The sequence below is a fragment of the Narcine bancroftii genome, chromosome 8, assembly GCF_036971445.1.
Source record: "Narcine bancroftii isolate sNarBan1 chromosome 8, sNarBan1.hap1, whole genome shotgun sequence".
Lineage (NCBI taxonomy): Eukaryota > Metazoa > Chordata > Chondrichthyes > Torpediniformes > Narcinidae > Narcine > Narcine bancroftii.
Window position 1 is genome coordinate 101,994,307 of NC_091476.1, and position 18,699 is coordinate 102,013,005.

The 18,699-nt window shown below is 39.6% G+C and overlaps 1 protein-coding gene across 1 annotated transcript in view; it reads left to right on the forward strand.

Annotated features, from left to right (window-relative positions):
• grik4 (glutamate receptor, ionotropic, kainate 4) overlaps positions 1-18,699 on the forward strand; it is a 118,423-nt gene that overhangs the window by 17,705 nt on the left and 82,019 nt on the right. The window contains exons 2-3 of the mRNA XM_069894594.1: positions 3,264-3,392; positions 8,783-8,947. Of these exons, the coding sequence (XP_069750695.1) occupies positions 3,317-3,392; positions 8,783-8,947 (241 nt within the window). The 5' untranslated portion in view covers positions 3,264-3,316. The remainder of the gene's footprint in view (positions 1-3,263; positions 3,393-8,782; positions 8,948-18,699) is intronic.

Consider the following 18,699-nt stretch of genomic DNA (forward strand, 5'->3'; position numbering starts at 1 on the left):
GCAGCATGGTTAGTGACCTGGGTTTGAATCTGGTAGTGTCTGTAAGGAGTATGTATATTCTCACCAAGACCACATGTGTTTCATCTGGGTGATCCAGTTTCCTCCCTCTTTCAAAAGAATACAGGTTAGTAAGCTAATTGGTCACGTGGGCGACGTGGGCTGGAAGAGCCTGTCATTGTGATTAATCTGTGAATTAAAATTAAATAGCCTTTATATCTCTATGGTTTTTATGGGACCAATGGTTTTTTTTAATTTCTAACTTCAAGGGGTAAGATTTGTTTTATTATTAAGTTCATCCTAAATGATTAGAGATAAGAATAAATGCTGCTTGAGAGATCACTACAAATCTCATTTCTCCCTGATAGTATCTCACCCATACAACTATTCGAAACGGCAGATATAGAGATTGGTGAGCAGGGTAGCAGAGACCAATGTTCCCTTATGGCTGTCTGGCTGGAACTTTGAGACTGGGAAGACTATATCTGACCAGTGCTCCTGGAAAATACAAGGAATGGATAAATTAGACCCCTGTGGTAAATTAGAGTTCAATGAGCTAGAGTGAGTACTGGGCTAAGTTTCACCTGCACTGGATAGCCATTAAAATCAATTTCAACAAGTCCTCTGCTTTTACTCGAACATAATCCCAACTCCAAACCACTCCTCCCAGTCACTGATGAATGGAGTCTTCCATTCTCCTATTCTTTCTACTGCTCCCTCCATCCAGTTGTCTCCCATGATCAAAACCAGGAGTCATGAGTATTGCTTAACTATGCAGAGACCTGGGACAAGGTCTGCCTAACTCTCCCACATCAAGAGACATCTGCCCTAGCAACAGATGGCGACACAGTTACAGCTCTGTGTTTTTGGTAGCTGGTACACCTTTAGATTTCCAATGTATTAATCGGTGACTATAAAATACTTCATTAAATCATTGACCTGGAATGTAGACTCTTTTTCTCTGCAGATGTTGTTCTGAGCTATTGGGTACTTACAACACTTTTTAAATGTTTACTTTACGACTTAACCTGCAGCGTCCACCATGCTCCTGTCCAACCCGCCCTAATTAGTTATGGTTTAAGATTGTTATGTAAACTGCAATTAATTAATTAAAAGATTATAGGTTTATTACACAGGCTTTTTTTTCCTACTTTTTTGGGGAGGGGAGATGAAAATATATAAAAACTGTTACTTTTGTGTCATAGTTTTTATTTTTTTACATTATTGATAAATATTGTATATGTTTTGACACAAATGGAAAATAAAATTTTTTAAACATTTATTTCAGATTTTGAGCATCTGCAGAATGTTTGTATCATGTGAAACAAAGTCTTGAGTGAATTTGTGACTGCCTTACTTTTCAATTAGCAAATCAGCATATGAAGAGCTGGATATATACTCAATTCACTCAATTTCAACAAAAAACTGAGAGAATATCATTCAATTTGTCCTCCGTGAGAAAGCCTTTAACCATAGAGAGCAATCTTTCACCTGTTGCTTCTGGCCCTCATCGTTCCGTGACTGGCCAGTCATCTCTTTTTACATTCTTCCCATCTCTTCAGCAAGAAAAAGTTGGAAACTTTATCATCTTCCTCCCCCATTGATTTGCCAATCATTTTGTCAACCAAATCAATAACACTTTTACCAAGAGTATATTCTCAGTGATCTTCTAGGTTGAGTGTTATGAATTGGAAATACTTAAATTTAAAAAGTCAGGAGCATTTGTGGACAGGAAAACAAAGTTTATGTCAGTGACCCTTTTTCAGAAATAATGAAGTGAGAAGAGAAACAAGAGCATCTAACCCGCCAACACCACCCCCCCCCCCACCTCTGCCACTCCCTTTCAGCATTCCAGAAGGACTTTCCCTCTGTAATTTCTTAGTTCACTATTCCCTCTTACCAATCAAACCTCTTCATGAAGCACTTGCCCTTTCATCCTTTCCCATCATCTGGAGATGCAAACTGTCCTTCCAAGTGAAGCTGCAATTTGTTTGATTACCACGAATCTAGTGGATTGCATTTGGAGGCCTCCCTCCAATGGAAAAGTGCCTTTATTCAGTCTGCAGTGAGCTTAGAGTGGAGTGTCACTCCCACACCTCATCTTCTGCCTGAGCATATTGTTACTCTCAGAACATGATATTGATTGCATTAATGTCAAATAACCAACTTCTCCTGTTTGTATCAGAACAGATCATCTCTATTAAACCTTAACTAAGCTTTTCTTTCACCTGATTTGCTGAGTATGTCAAGAATTCTGTTTCGTGTCTGATTCCCAGCAAGTGTTTTGCATCTCGCTGTTTCAGTGCATTCTTTTGTTTACCTTTTTTTACAAATTGCCCTAATTCTTTGAAGTGGAGAGCTCCAGAAGCATTCTGATTTCAGAACAAGCTTTTGTGTCTCCCATCGTAGATATTTCCTTTGTTCTCTCCACCCATCTCATTCTCTTTAGTTTAAAATGCACTTGTGTTCTGAAGTTTCCAGACTTCATAGGTGCTGACTGACCTGATGTGTTAACTCTGATCCTTTGTTCGTGCATGCTGTCTGACTTGTTGAATATTTCCAGGGTTTTTCAGTTTTATTTCAGATTTGTGCTTTTAATATTGCCCAGTCATTGCATTAATGCAATACCCAGCACTCAATTAATGGAATAGTTGAGCAGCCTGACAAAGCCAGAGATCTGGGTTCGATCCTGACCTTGGGTGCTGGTTCTATAGAGTTTGCACATTCTCCCCATGACCATGTGGGCTCCATATCCCAAAGACATGGATTGGTAGATTGATTAGCCATTGACATTTTCCCCATGTGTAAGATTTTAAAAAACCTAGGGTTAGTTGGTGAGACCTTAGGGAGAATAAAAGGGTTTGGTGGGCATGGATGGTTGATAGTTGATGTGGACTTGCTGGGCAGAATGGCATGTTTCTGTGTTGTTTTTCTGTGACTCTGACCTGTGGCCTCTGATATCACGTGTGAATGCACTTCATTTTAAAACAGGACACTTTAGGTCATTCCTAAAGTATATTTCATGGAAATAATTGTTAAAAATCAAATTGGGCATTGGCCCAGAATTCCTTTCAGATTCCCCCTATTGCTGCTGGATATATTAAGGTAAGAAATCAAGGATCAGATCATGGTCTCTTGTGATGTACATTTGTCATTGTTGAGGTAGCAGGAGTAACTGCCAGGACGTAATACTGAAGGCGAGAAAGGAAGTGAGCAAGTAAAGATTGTTTTATTTTATTCAGAGCTTCATTTCTTCTCTATACCAGGTGGCTGGGATCCGGCCAGAGCAAGTAACAATCTCCATGAGGAAGGACAGAAAATGCTGTACGTCTTGATATTGCTGGTGTTTTTATCTTTACGGAAAAGTTCTGAATTTCCACATTCAGTCCGAATGGGTAGGTATGATCTGTATTCCTGACAGTCATTCTTGATTTGGAGTTTTGTGAAAGAAAATATTAATTGTCCCAGGTTTTTGGAAAGCACATCGAATGGCCCAGAACTTGCATGTGTTCAGTGTTACTGTGTTGGGAAGGATAGATGAGGAAACCAACCCATTGCTCTTGAAATTACATCTTAAGTCCTGAGCAGTTCATTTAACTTGATATACCCAGCAGGTTAACGGCTATAGAGTAGAAATGTCTTAGCTCTTTTGACACAATGTAGATGGTGTGATTTGCTTTTGGACTCCTTTGGTGGGATCTTGATTTTAAGGAAGGTTATTTCTAGATCTGAGGATCTCTTATGAAATTCTCCTCTTTCCATCTCTTTACTCTTCAACTCCTTCACCCCAACTAACTGCTTTGGTCAATTAGTCCTTACTATCTCTACTCTGTCTGACATATATTGGACAATCATACTTTGTTTTTGAAAATTTTATTTATTAATCATGATAAATCATACAATAAAAATGCATCTTAAGGGAAAAAAAACAGAATACATACATGATATTTTTATGTAAGTAATACCTCCTACAAGTCCCCACCCCCTCCCCTAACCCACCCATCCCTCCCCACCCTCCTCTAAACTACCCCAAAAATAAGAAAAGAAAGAGGAGATCGCATAACATAAAACTCATCAATCAGTTGCCATGGTTCAGAACAACACCGTTAATGAGTGAAAAGGAGATTACTAATTCAACCCCATATAATCCAAATATGGGCTCCAAATATTAACAAAAAAAGAATAATTATTATGTAAATTAAATGTTATCTTTTCCAATTGAATACAAGATCTCATTTCTAAATGCCATTACTGAATACTCAAATTAGTCTCATATTTCCAAGTAATTGCCAAACATTTTCTAGCCACAGCTAAGGCCAATCTCAAAAAAGCAATTTAGTTTTAACTCCAAATTCAATATTTTAATATAACTCAACAAAAATACTGAGGGATCAAGTCGAACCTTCAATTTAAAAATAACTTCTAAAAGTTCCTTAAATCTATTCCAAAAAGGTTTCAACATCTCATATAGCCAAGTAGAATGTAAAAAGAAGCCAACTTCCTAATGACATCTAAAACATAAATCCGAAGAAATAAACTTCTATTTCCTTAATTTCTCTGGAGTTAAGTATAATTGATGAAGAAAATTATAATGGACCATTCGATACCTTATATTTACAATTTTAGTCATACTATCCTCACATAGATTCATCCTGAGAAATAGATACAGCCAAATCTTTTTCCCATTTTAATCTAGATTTATGAACATCTGTCAAGCATTTTATTCTGTAATAAAGCAAACATCTCTGATATAAATCCTTTCTTACCACCTTCAGTGTGTAAAATTTCAAATTTAGACCATCTAGGTACACTCAAAATTATCCAATAGTAAGGCTTTAATTTGATAATAATAAAAAAGAGTATTCGAAGATGTATCATATTTCTCTTTCATTCCTTGAAATGAAATAAAATATCCTGCTTCATAATAATCTTCTACCAATTTAATACCTTTTTGATCACACAACTTCAAAAGTTGATTATTAAGTGTAAAAGAAAAAAGCTTATTTTGAAACAAGAGAGTTTTACCCAAAATTTTACATTGAATACTAAAGCTTCATTTTTTTTATACCATAAATCCATTAAATGTTTCAACACAGGTGAATTATAGTTACTTAATAATTGAGGATTCCATCTATAAATGAACTGATTCATCTTCTTCTCACCAATCTGAAATAACTGAATATTAGCCCATATTAAAGGTTTATCCACTTCAGACATCCTATTAATGAATTTCAACTGTGCTGATTCATAATAATTTTGAAAATTAGGAAGTTACAAACCTCCTAGTGCATCCTTACAAGTTCATTTCTGTAATGACACCCTTACCATTTTATCTTTCAATGCAAACCTCCTCACCAAAACATTTAAGTCTTTAAAAAAAATTTGAGGAATCTTACAAGGAATAGATTGAAAAAGAGTTTGAGGAAAATATTCATTTTAATATAATTAACATGACCTATTAATGTAATAGGTAAATCTTTCCACCGATTCAAATCATATTTAATTTTAGACAATAAAGGCAGGTAATTCAATTAATATAAATAATTATAATTACCATCTATCTTAATACCTAAATACTTAATCTGATCTTTCCATTTAAATTTCCCAATATGACTACACAGAGAATAATCCATTTCAGATTGAGGCATAATCTCACTCTTTTCCCAATTAATTTTATAACGCGATATTTCATCATACTTCTCCAATCTATCATGCAGACTCCTCAAAGATTTCAAAGGTTGTGTTAAATATATCAAAACATCATCTACAAACAAATTTATTTTAAATTCATCAGATTTCACCTTAATACCTTCAATATTATTATCTTGTCTAATCATCTGAACCAAAGGTTCAATAACTAATGCAAATAGAGCTGGTGACAAAGGGCAGCCTTGCCTAGTCAATCTAGTTAATGTAAAAGGTAGTGATACTTGTCCATTTGTCACAATTCTAGCAGTAGGACTTCTATATAAAGCCTTAATCCAACCAATAAAAAAAAGCCTAAAGTTGAATTTCTCCAAAACATTAAATAAAAAATCTCATTCTACTCTATCAAAGGCCTTCACTGCTTCAAGAGAAATAACCATTGGTTGGTTAGATTGCTTCCGAGAAACATTAATTAAAGAAATTAACTTTACAATATTATCTGCTGTACATCGATTTTTAATAAAACCCGCTTGATCTACATGAATTAAATCTGGTAAATATTTAGCTAATCAACATTCAATAAAGAAATAGGACATCCATCAATAAAGGAATTAATAAGTCCTGAAATTCTTTATAAAATTCAGAAGTAAAACCATCATCTTCTGGAGTCTTCCCACTGGGCATAGATCAAAGTGCACCTGCTACTTCTTTAACAGTAAAAGAAGAATCCAAATCCTTAATATCTTTATCATTCAAAAAAGGAAAATCCAAATCAGATAAAAAAATTATCAATTTTGGCTTCATCTTCCAATACTTCAGAAGTAAAATTTACAAAGCACTTCATTGATTTCCTGATGTTTATATGTAATCATTGAATCATGTCTAATGGCATTTATTGTTCTAGAAGCTTGTTCCATTTTTAACTGCCAAGCTAATACTTTGAGCTCTTTCACCCAATTCATGATATCTCTGTCTAGTTCTCTGTAATAATTTCTCAAATTTATGTTTATAATGAATTATATCATAATTTCATATTAACTAAGCATACTTTCTTAGCTTCCATAGAATTTCATTGTAAATCCTTTTCCAAAATTTTATCTCTTCCTCCAATCTACTAACCTCAGCTATATGTTGTTTCTTCATTTTGACAGTATAACTAATAATTTGTCCCCTTAAATAAGCTTTTAAAGCATCCCATAAAACAAATTTACTATGAACTGAACCTATATTTATTTACAAAAAAAAGTTGTATTTGATCCCTTATAAATGTACAAAATTCTGCATTTTTTCAACAGTATAGAATTAAATCTTCAATGATAGACATTCTCGATTCTCTCCGAACCAGTCTATCCAACGAAAGACATTCTCGATTCTCTCTGAACCACTACGTTATTAATAACAATGAATGATCAGATAAAATCCTACTCTTATATTCAGCGACCTTGTAATTGTGCTGATACTAAAAATAGATCTATTCTAGAATAAAAATCATGATGAAATGAATAAAATGAGAAATCTTTCTCTTTAGGATTTAACCTTCACCATATATCTACTAAATTCATATCTTTCATTAACACCATTAAAGGCCATTTTGGTCCTAATTACCGATTTTGGAGATTTATCTAATAAGGACAATCATACTTAAAATTTTTTAGGTGACCTCCAGTCTCGATAGACTTTGGGGAAAAAGTTTGAGGTTTCTATTAGTTAACCAAATTGTTCGTGATATTGCCAATGAATAGTCAAGCCATAATTTTATTGATATGCTTCTTGAGCGTGAAACCCCTCCAGGGTACACAGTTTCTCTCTGTTTCCACTTATCAATTATTTAAATGATCCAAAGGAATGATCACTTCACAATATAAATCCACTCCACTGAATCTCTTCCCATAAATTAACCCTTTTATTCCTGGTACCATTACAAGGACATCCCTTTAATGCCACATCAAATGTCTTTTAGAGTCCATTATCCCCATTGACTTGCTCCCCTCATCATCAGAGAAAATACCATCAAGACCATTAAGACAGTGATGAAAAGCATCTTGAGGATCATCATGAAAGCAAAGTTAAAGAGGCGGAAATGTTTGGGAAAGGTATTGTAGTCCAGTTGGATAAAGGCAATGATATCGATGATGGATTAAAGCAGGGAGTCTACAAAAGAACCTAAAACTGGAGATGTTTATGAACTTTGGAGGGTTGCAGGGGAGGAAGAGCTTACAAAGCGAGAGAGCAAAGTGAGGGGATTAAAATTTGAAGTTGAGAGCTTAAACAGCAATATTAACTGGAAACCAACTTAGAACAGCAGGCACAGGGCACAGAGATTAAAAAATGGATTGAATAACTGGAAACGGTTTAATCATCACCAAGCTCATTTTCTCTTTTCTAGTTTTTTTCCACTTTTTTACTTCATTCACTAACCAACCTTTCTTTGATCATTCAAACCATCTCTCTTCCAAAACCTCTCGCTCTCTATCGTGTCTCTTGAGTGACCATTCAAAATTGCCCAAAGTCATGTGAAAGCCTATTGAATCATCTCTATTAATGGGAAGGTTTGGTAGGGTATTGAATGAAAACCATCCATCATAATGGCATTAAATGTTTCAGGCTAAACATTTACAGGACATACCCTCTCAATTTGATGCATATCCCATTTACAAGGACAATGCCTTGATGTGGTAGAGTGCTCCCATGCTTGTTGTTATTTAGCTGCTAAAGTGCAAGCATCGTCCTCTCCTGTGTGAGCTTCACTATCTGGAAGATAGTGATGGCCTGGCCCATCATTCAAATAGTTCATGGCTTACCTGTTCTCTGTTCTATCCATTTAAATCTTTACCCAGTCAGTCTCTGTCACAGAAAGCTTCAAGATCCATAACTCTGAGGGGAGAATTAACACTTCCCAAATGTTTGTGTGAAATTGTGGGTTTTTTTTAATTTTGCTTCCTTTTCTGCACAAGTGAAATTCTCTAGAGAAATTATTAAGGCAACTACAGGATCAGGAATTCTCTGCCTGTTTACTTCCCCACTTCTCCCACCGCCGCTATCCCCACCCCCACTCCTCCATCCTAAACATTAACTTGCACAATAGCCGTTTACTTGTGTGGACAGAAGGAAGGTCAGTTTGTGAATTTGTGTGTTCCAGCTGCAATTCTGGACGATCCGATGGAATGCAACAGAGGAGAAAGACTTGCCATTAGTCTTGCAAAGACCCACATCAACAGCATGGTGGATCCTTCTGAAAAGGCAAGGCTGGAGGTTGACCTGTTTGAGCTGCTGCGGGACAGTGAATATGAAACGGCAGAAACCAGTAGGTACCTGAGCTGGTCTGATCTTGTCTCACCTCAGCAGAGAGAAGGAGCTGAGGGAGTTGGGCAGAGTGTGAAATATGCTGATCGGCCTGAGTTTTAGGGCCACAGTTTTCATCTCCCAGGCCTTATATAGAGCATCAAAGGTTATGGGGAGAAGGCTAGGTAATGGGGCTGAGTGGGAAAATGGATCAGCTCATGATTAAATGGCAGGCAGACTCAATGGGCTAAATAGACTATTTCTGCTCCTATGTCTTATGGTCTTATAAACTAAGTGAGAAATTTCACTCATTGAGAACCACTGAAGAAAGAACTAAAAGCAGTTGGGGCAAATTGGGTAGCTTGTAGGAAACTGCAGGAGCATCAGAGAGGTGCCTGTCAGGCATGCTGGTCAGGGTGGATACGGAAGATCATTTTGAGATATTCCATCTCTCTGAACAGCTGCCAGAATACATCAGCAAGAGTGGAAGAAATACTACCTCCTCTGTTGCCCAATACAACTGCAGTAAAATTGGAGGGCAGCAGGAAATAGTCCATTCCCAATCGCCCATTTCTATTCCCCTTCTAGATTCTTCTGTATTCCTTGTGTACACTTTAGAGGAGATTGCCTTTGTAAGTTAATGAATCATACGCTCCAAGTAATAATTGCAGATGACACCAAGATGGAAGTGTTGTGAACAGCGAAGAAGGTTTTCAAAGCTTGCAGAGGGATCTGAAATATGGGCTGAAAAATGGCAGATGGAATTTAATGCAGACAAGTGTGAGGTGTTACATTTGGAAGGACAAACCAAAAAAAAAACATATATGGTGAGGCACTGAGGAGTGTGGTAGATTAATAATTTCCCGAAAGTAGCAATGCAGGTGGATAGGGTTGTAAACAGAGCTTTTGGCATATTGGCCTTCATAAATCAAAGTATTAAGTATAGGAGTTAAGATGTTATGGTAAAGTTGTATAAGACATTGATGAGGCCAAATTTTGAATATTATGCACCATTTTGGTCACCTAACTACAGGAAAGATATCAGTAAGATAGAAAGAGTGCAGACAAGATTTACTAGCATGTTGCCTGGACTTCAGGAACTGAGTTTCAGGGAAAGGTTAAACAGGTTACGATTTTATTCCCTGGAGCATAGAAGAATTATGAGAGATTTGATAGAGGTGTTTAAAATTGTAAGGGGATAGACAGAGTAAATGTATTTAGGTTTTTTTCCCACTGCTGGGAGGTGAGATACTAACCAGAGGTCAAGGGTTAAGAGTAAAACTGTAAAGGTTAGGGGGAATGTCTTCACCCAGAGTGTGGAATGAGCTATCAGCTGAGGTGGTCAATTTTAACATTTAAGAAGAATTTGGACAGGTACCTGGATGAGGGAGGTATGGAGGGCCATAGCCTGAGTGCAGGTCAGTGGAACTATACAAAAACAATGGTTCAGCACAGACTAGAAGGGCTGAAGGGGCCTGTTTCTATGCTGTAGTTTTCTATGTAAATTTATTCATGTTTTCACAATCTTTATTCTGAATTAGTCACTATGAAATTCATCAGATCGATTTCCTGTTTGTTGACAATGAATTTATTTCATTTTCTCCCCTATTTAGGCCCCAAATTAAGGGTGTAGTTTATTGAGGAATGAAGCTTAGTGCGATCAGGATCAGTGTTAAAATTTAGCCATATAATGCCTTGGATGACTCCTTGTGTAGCCCAGGGTTAATGCAACAAATATAAACAATGACATCTCCCAAAGGCAAATCCATTATTCCAGGTTATGGGTGGTTGTTGAATATGGAGGAGTAAAACTATTTCTTTATTTGCTGCTTATGAGACATGACACCCACATATAAACTTCCAAATTTTACATGTTTATATTCAAGTTATAGATTTACAATCTCTGAAATGTTCTTTCTGCCTGCAAGGTGTTAATTATAATCTATATTGAAAAGAATTTAATTTCATGGAAGTTACAAAATATCATAAGACTGTGTATGAAATCTAAAAGAATTTAATTGTTAATTAAACCACATTGTCATTTTTAGCTTGTATGCATTATAAATGTCTGTTCAACATGTGATGAGGCTGGAGAACAATCCTTGGACACTTGTACAATTTGACAATGTAAATCGACATGGTATAGTGTAAAGTAATCATTTGTGCAGCCCACGTGGAAGTTATAATTGAGCAAAGTTCTGCACTTTCAATTATTGAAATGATGTCACAAACATGGAAAGCTAAAAATGGGACTGTAACCTCGTATTAATATTTTTGTTCCATGCCCTGAAGTATGAACTCGCTCAGCAAATGGCAAACTAAGTGTTGTTATCCGTGCAAGATTTGCTATCAATATGTTTGGATTTAAACAAGAAAATTTTCTGGGATCAAGTGCAATACACAAATATGCTGGAGAACCTGACAAAGGGCTCACGCGCAAAGCCTTGGCTACCTTTTACTTCCTTTTACTTCCTGTGGATGCTGCGTGGCCTGCTGAGTTTCTCCAGCACATTTGTGTATTGTTCTTCACTTAGAGAGTGGTAGCTGAGTGGAATGACCTTCTGGAAGAGGTAGTTACGGCAGGGTCAATTCTGTAATTTAAGAGGAGGTTAGATGAGTACATGGATGTGAGGAGGATGGAGGGTTATGGGCAAGGAGCAGGTAGGTGGAACTAATGGAGTTTCGGTGCGGACTAGAAGGGTCAATATGGCCTGTTTCCGCACTATAATTGTTATATGTTATATGGCTCTGTTTGGAAATGAATTTTGTTTCAGTACAATCAGCTTACCATAAATCCAGTAAAATCCAATCCTGATCTCACCTGACGGTGCTGACGGAGCCACTATAGTGGCAGCGCTGCCATTAGTGTGGACCTGCTAGGAGCAGGGTCGAGCCGCCCAGTTGACCACCATCAGCTCCAAATGGGCTTTGAACAGCCTATTGAGGGAGCCAACGGGGGCTTTTATTTCCACGAGGTCGGGTCTGCGTTCAAGATAGCAACGTCTATTAATTGGCAGCAGCCACAAGGAGCTGCAGACTCCGGGGAAGAAGAGGACTGGAGTAGGGCACCAGAGGACAGGAAGATCACTCACTGTCTGAGAGAGAGAGAAGTGGAGGAGATGACCCATGGAGACAGTGACCACGGTGGGGGACCAGTGAGGTGGGGGGGCTCTATGGCGGAGAGATCAGCACATGCGGCAGGCTGCTGACGACTAGTGGAAGCTGTGGGGAGACTTGCTTCGGGCTGCAGATTGCTTGAGACAGGCTTGAACTGGCCGGAGGGGTACCAAGTATTGGAACCGGGATGAGAGGAGGTGCCAAGGATGCTGATGGGTTCGTGACCGCTGGAGGTTTGGATCTGGAGCTTGGGTTGCCAATAGTTGGGACTGGACTCTGTGTGGCTGCAGAAGCACTGGAGGCAAATCTACAGATATTCAATGGCTCTGAGGGGACTCTCTTCTGCTTCTCTCTCTCTGACTGACTGTAAGTCTAAATGTAAGAGGTGCTTAGGCTATTACTGCCAGTGGCGAATCCATCTGCCTTGCAGTGGACAAAAAGAAATTTCATGCAATACGATATTATTTTATTACTGTGACAATAATTTGAATCTTGAATCAGCTGAATGCTATACATGACTGCTGAGACAATTCGTGAATAGAAATTTGGACACATCTTGTCCATTTGAACATGTGACTTGGCCAATAACACCAGCAAGGAGAACACTAGGGACATTTTTAACAACCCCCACTATTGAATACCACACATGTTACCAGCACTACATTCCCCAAGTGTGGTGTGGTATTGTGACTGTTCTATTTCACTGTTGGATTTGATGTGTGTAGAGCCACTCATCATAGTATTCCCAGTAAATAATCCTTTGATGGGCCAGAGATTTTTATTGAAGCAGCTGAGGATGACATTAATGGGGAACTCCTGCACTGATGTTCTGGGCCATGTTAATTGGTCATCATCAACCACAGGCACCATCCTTCCTAATCATTCATTGTAAGCTTGCTCTTTTCATCCTTTTTAACCTCTGATTAGCTCATAATTACTGGGTCTGTGATTATGCATTCCCAAGGGATACAGTGAACTGGTGTTTAAGGTTACTGGACCATCAATGGAGCAGCTTTCACAGTGAGGATCTTAATTGTATAATCTACAATATAAAAGATAGTTTCAGGAAGGCAACCATGAAACTGCCAATCTTGCAAGGAAAAGTTATCCAGTGCACTAATGTCCTTTCAGCAGGGAAGTCTTCACCTGAATGCATCAAAATCGACCTCCAAATTTCTGTTAATCCCCTCCTTTCCTATCTCCCTCATTCTTTATCTCTCTGTATCCTTTTCTCCAGTTCCCAAACCCCTTCCCTTCCATCTGAGAGCTACTCTTCTTAGCCTTCTGCCCATTCTCCCTATAACCTCTCAGCTTCTCTCCCTTCTACCTCTTATCTGTTAGCTTGTTTTCCTCCCCTTCCTCCTTCCACTCCTCTCATCCTCCCTCTCCCTCACCACCCCCTCCCCCCATGTTTTAATTCAGGCATCTACCTTTTTTTTCACATTCCCCACAAAAGGCTGAGGCCAGAAATTTTTTTAAAACCTTATTTAAAATTTAATAACATAAAATAATTTACAATATTTCAAATTCAACCCCAGTACATGTTTTGTTTGTGTGTGTGTGTATATATATATATATATATATATATACATACACACACACACACACACACACACACACACACACACACACACACACATATATATAAAAGAAAGAAAATAAAGTAAAATAGAAAAAACTCCCTTCTACCCACCCCCCCCCTTCCTCCATCCAACCCTGTACAAATACAAGAAAAAAGAAAAAGAACGGGACAAGAAAACAGAAAATTTTCACTTTTCGATATCTTATAGAGAGCTAGAAGAGAAAAGGAATGGTCAAGATTCATTTAAATATTAATATCTGCATTTTGTAAATATGGGCACCATATTTTCCAAAATATATAGTATTTATTTCTTAAATTATGTAATTTTCTCAAATGGAATACAACTCCAAAATTCTGCATGCCATCTATCCATTCCCAAGTCAATATCTGATTTCCAAGTTATAGCAATATATTTTATAGCTATTGCCAAAGTAATTTGAACACATTTCATTTGATATATATTCAGTTTTAATTTAGGTTTGGCCCCTCTAATATCTTCCAGTAAAAATAGCATTGGATCCTTTGGGAATTTTACCCCCATTATTCATTCTAATAAATTACCTATTTCAAACCAAAAAGGTTTAACTGTGGAACACTGCCAACTTGAATGAGACCAGAAGTGTTGATTGCCTGTTGCTTCCTATGAATACTGCATGACCTGCTGTTTCTCCAGTACTTTTGTGTGTTGCACTTGACCCCAGCATCTGCAGATTTTCTTGTTTACCTCCAGCAGGAAAGTCTTTCCAGCCCTGTCAATGATTCCAGACCCACAACAATGGCTGCTGCAGAACTTGGCTAGGTTGGTCCAGAGCAAGGACATGAACTGGGCCCCGCGATCCAAGGTGATGTGGGTTGGGACTCCAAAGCGTGCAACCCAAATTGACATGAAAGCTCTGGCACAAGTCTCTGTGTTACAAGTGGGCAGGGGTATTCCTTCCGACCAATGGGTAAAACAGTTGATTACCATGAATAAATACTGCATACCTTGGCTCATAGAAATAAGGCCATCGATGTCCACATGCACATGGTCAAAACGGTGCTGTGCCAGGTTGAAACTCTGGAGAGGGGCCTTGATGTGTCTGTGCACTTTAGTACGTTGACAGTCCAAACAATTCTTAGCCCACAGGGTTACATTGCGGCGAAGGCCATGCCACACAAACTTGTCAGACAGCAGGCGGAAAATGGACCTTATGGAAGGATGCGACAGACCATGTATTTGGTTGAACACCAGGTTGCGGGTAGGATGGGTCTGGGGAAACATGTGGACATGTCACACAGTAAAGTCGGGCTCCCGGTGAAGGACAGAAATCGCTAAACTTCAGACTGGTGATGGTAGTCTGGTAGACTTGAACATCGGCATCCTCTGCTTGGTCTAGCTAGCTGAGCAACATCAAATCCTCCTGAGGTAGCAGCGATGGCCAGTCTGGACAGCGCGTTGGCCATCATGTTGGATTTGTCTGCAACATGGTGAATGTCCATTGTATACTCCAAAATGAAGGAGGGGTGTCATTGTTGCCTCACTGACCACGGGTCCGAGTCCTTGCTGAGTGCATGGGTGAGTGGTTTGTGGTCTGTGTAGGGGACGAAGACCCTTCCTTCTAACATGTACCAGAAATGTTATATTGCCATGTACAGGTCCAACAGCTCACAGTCAAACACGTTGTATTTGAGTTCTGGTCTACAGAAATGTTTGCTGAAGAAAGCCGGGGGCACCACTGTTCATCGACCCACTGCTCCAGCACCATGCCAACTGCTCTGGCCAATGCGTCTGTTGTAAGGGCCGGGGGAAGAGTCTGGATGGCTAAAAATGTGGCCTCTGCCAGTGCCGCTTTGGTTGCCTGGAATGCTTCAACGGTTTTGCTTGTCCACTGGAGCACCTTGTCACCAAGTTTGATGAGGTTGAATAGGGGTTGCATGAGGGTAGCCATTCCCGAGAGGAAACTATGATAAAAGTTTACCATCCCTTGGAATTCTTTGATCGTGCTCGGCCTCGGAAAATATTGGATGGCTTCCACCTTATCTGGCAGCAGTGTGGCCCCCTCGCAGGAGATACGGTGTCCCAGGAAATCGACAGTTTCCAGGCTGAAATGGCACTTAGCCGGGTTCACCTTGAGTCCGAACTCCTGCAACCTGTCGAAAAGACAAGTCAGGTGCGTCCTGTGTGTGCTGGTGTCAGGGCTTGCGATTATAATGTCATCCAGGTAGACAAAGATAAAATCAAGGACCCTGCCAACCACGTCCATGAGGTGCTGAAATGTCTGGGCTGCGTTCTTTAGACCAAAAGGCACCCGAAGGAACTCGAAAGGGCCAAAAGGTGTAATAATGGCTTTTTTTGGGATGTCATTTGGATGCACTGGAATCTGGTGGTATCCTTTGATAAGGTCCACCTTGGAAAAAATCTTGCAACACTGGAGCCTCGTGGCGAAATCCTGGATGTTTGGGATGGGATGTCTATTTGGGATGGTGACATCGTTGAGTCGTCTGTAGTCACCACATGGGCACCAACCGATGGAATTCTTCTGGACTATGTGCAGTGGGGACAACCAGGGGCTATTTGAGTGACAGATGATGCCCATGTCCTCCATGGCAGTGAACTCTATCTTGGCTTGAAGGAGTTTGTCCTACTGGAGGCGCCATGCCCGTGCATACACTGAAGGCCCGGTGATCTCGATGTGGTGCTTCACGCCATGTGCTGGTTTAGCGTCGTGGAAGTTGGGTGCCAAAGGTGATGGATACTTTGCCAGTAGGTGGGCATATTCATTATGGTCCAGAGCGTGGATTCCTAATGGCAGAAAGGAGCATTGCCATTGAGTGAGGGGGCATGACTTGAACATGTTAGCGTTGACCATATGGCGCATGTTCATGTCCGCCAGGAGCTCGCGTGCCCGAAGAAAATCTGCTCTGAGTAAGGCTTGTCCTACGGATGGACTTGTACACTTCCAGTGGAAAACTGTGTCCGCAGCATGGATTGTGACCAGGCGAGTGCTGAACCTCAGAATGGAAGAACTGTTGGCTGCCTGTAGGGGAAGGCCCTTGGGATTGAGTTTGAGTTCAAAATGTGTCGGCAGAATGAGGCTTAACTCTGCATCTGTGTCAACTTGGAAATCCTTCTTTATTCGCTGGTCCCTGAGATAGAGTAGGCCTTTATGTGTGCCAACTGCCACGGCCACTATCCCCAGCCAGCCTGTCCATTTCCTGCTGCCGTGCTTGACTTGGCATTGGGGGTACGAGCATGCAGGAACCCACCACTGGATGTTACAGCCCCATCTGGTGGTAGAAACAGTCATCGCTCTATTTGTTTGAGCATTCTTTATGTTGCGCTGGGGGCCCAGCGAGGGGGCTGAACTGGAAATGTTGCGGGGTGCAGAAAAGTCTGTCTGCTTCTTTGGCTACTGGGTTTGGGACGCTGAAATCCATGTTGGATATTGCTGAGAAAATATGCACCGGTAGCTTGGAGAGAAACAGGGCCTCGAATAAGAAACAGTGTGTGTAACTGTCCACTAAGGCCACCATTTCGTGCGTGAGCTCAGCGGGTTCCTGTCGCCCAGGGCTTGCATATTCAGGATGCAGGCAGCACGCTTGTATCGGCTGAGTTCCAGGGAATTGAGGAGGAAACACCAGAATTGTCCTCGCTCCAGGGTAAAACAAAACTTGCTTCTCCAATCTCTCCTTATAACTAAACTGCTCCATCCTGGTAAGTCACCTTGGCACTCTCTCTAGGGTTCTCACATCCTTCCTATTGCAATGTGACCAGGACTGCATACAGTACCCCAGCTGAGATCTGACCAAGATTTTATACAAGCATTAGCTCTTTGTTCTGTATTCAATGCCCCAACTAATGAAGGTCAATATCCCATTTGCCTTCTTAGCCACGCTATCTTCGTGAGCTGCCACCTTCAAAGATCTTTGCAGTTGTGCACCAAGCTCATTCTCTTTCTCAATATGCCCAATGACATTTTCATTACTACTCCTAAAATGCATCACCTCGCATTTTATTTGCCATTTTTGTCCCATTTCAACATTGCTTTAGTATCATCCTGTAGCCTAACAACCCTCCACGCAATCACAACTCTGCCAATCGCCACACCATCTGTGAACTTACTGTTCATGCCTCCCACATCTATGTTAGACCGAGCATCATCATTATGCTCTATCACCACCTTCTGCCTCCTATTTTTAAGTCCATTTTAAATCCAGACACAAGAGACTGGCATCTAGATCAATAAATAACCTGCTGGAGGAGCTCGATGAGTCGGACAGAGCCTTGGGAGGAGCTCAACAGGTCCTCAGGAGGAGCTCTGTTCCCTTCCTGATTCACTGAGTCCCTCAGCAGCTCATTTTTGCCCCAATTTTTAATCCAGGGCAAGTAGGCAAATCTACTCTGCATCCCTTGGCCCTAATTTTATGAACCAGTCTCCCATCTGGGACTTGTCAGCCTTATTTAAGTCCATGTAAGTTGCATCTCTGATCCTTGACCTCGTCGATATGCTGTGTTACCTCTACAAAGAATTCAATCAAATTATTCAGGGAGAACTGCCTTGTCAAACCCATGTTGCCAACATCTGATCAGTCCCTGCTTTTCCAAATGATTCAGTCCTTGAAAATTAAGAGGGAAAACATTATTCAGGATAGAAATAAATTTTTTTTCTTTTTAAAATATTTTAATTGAGTTAACAAAAATTTTTTCACAAGGTATACTAATGATAATGTAAATCAAATCATATCATATACATATCACATATCAATTGTTAATTAGAAACATAACCACAGTTATTGCATAACTTGTTCAGGACACCAAATTCTATAATTCATAACTTGTACTATGTTCAAAAATATTTAATATAAAAATTATACAAATAATACATGTAAAATTCCCTTATATAAGATATTTTATACTTCTCTGATGTGATCATGTTGTTCTGTGATATGATCCGTTATCTGTAGTTTAAACCCCCCCCCCTTATTAGTCTTAATAATAAAAGGAAATAAAGATTTTTAAGCCCTACTAATCTACCCCCTTCCTCTAAACAAGGTTATGTGCATATATTGTAAATATGTATCAAATAACGGCCACC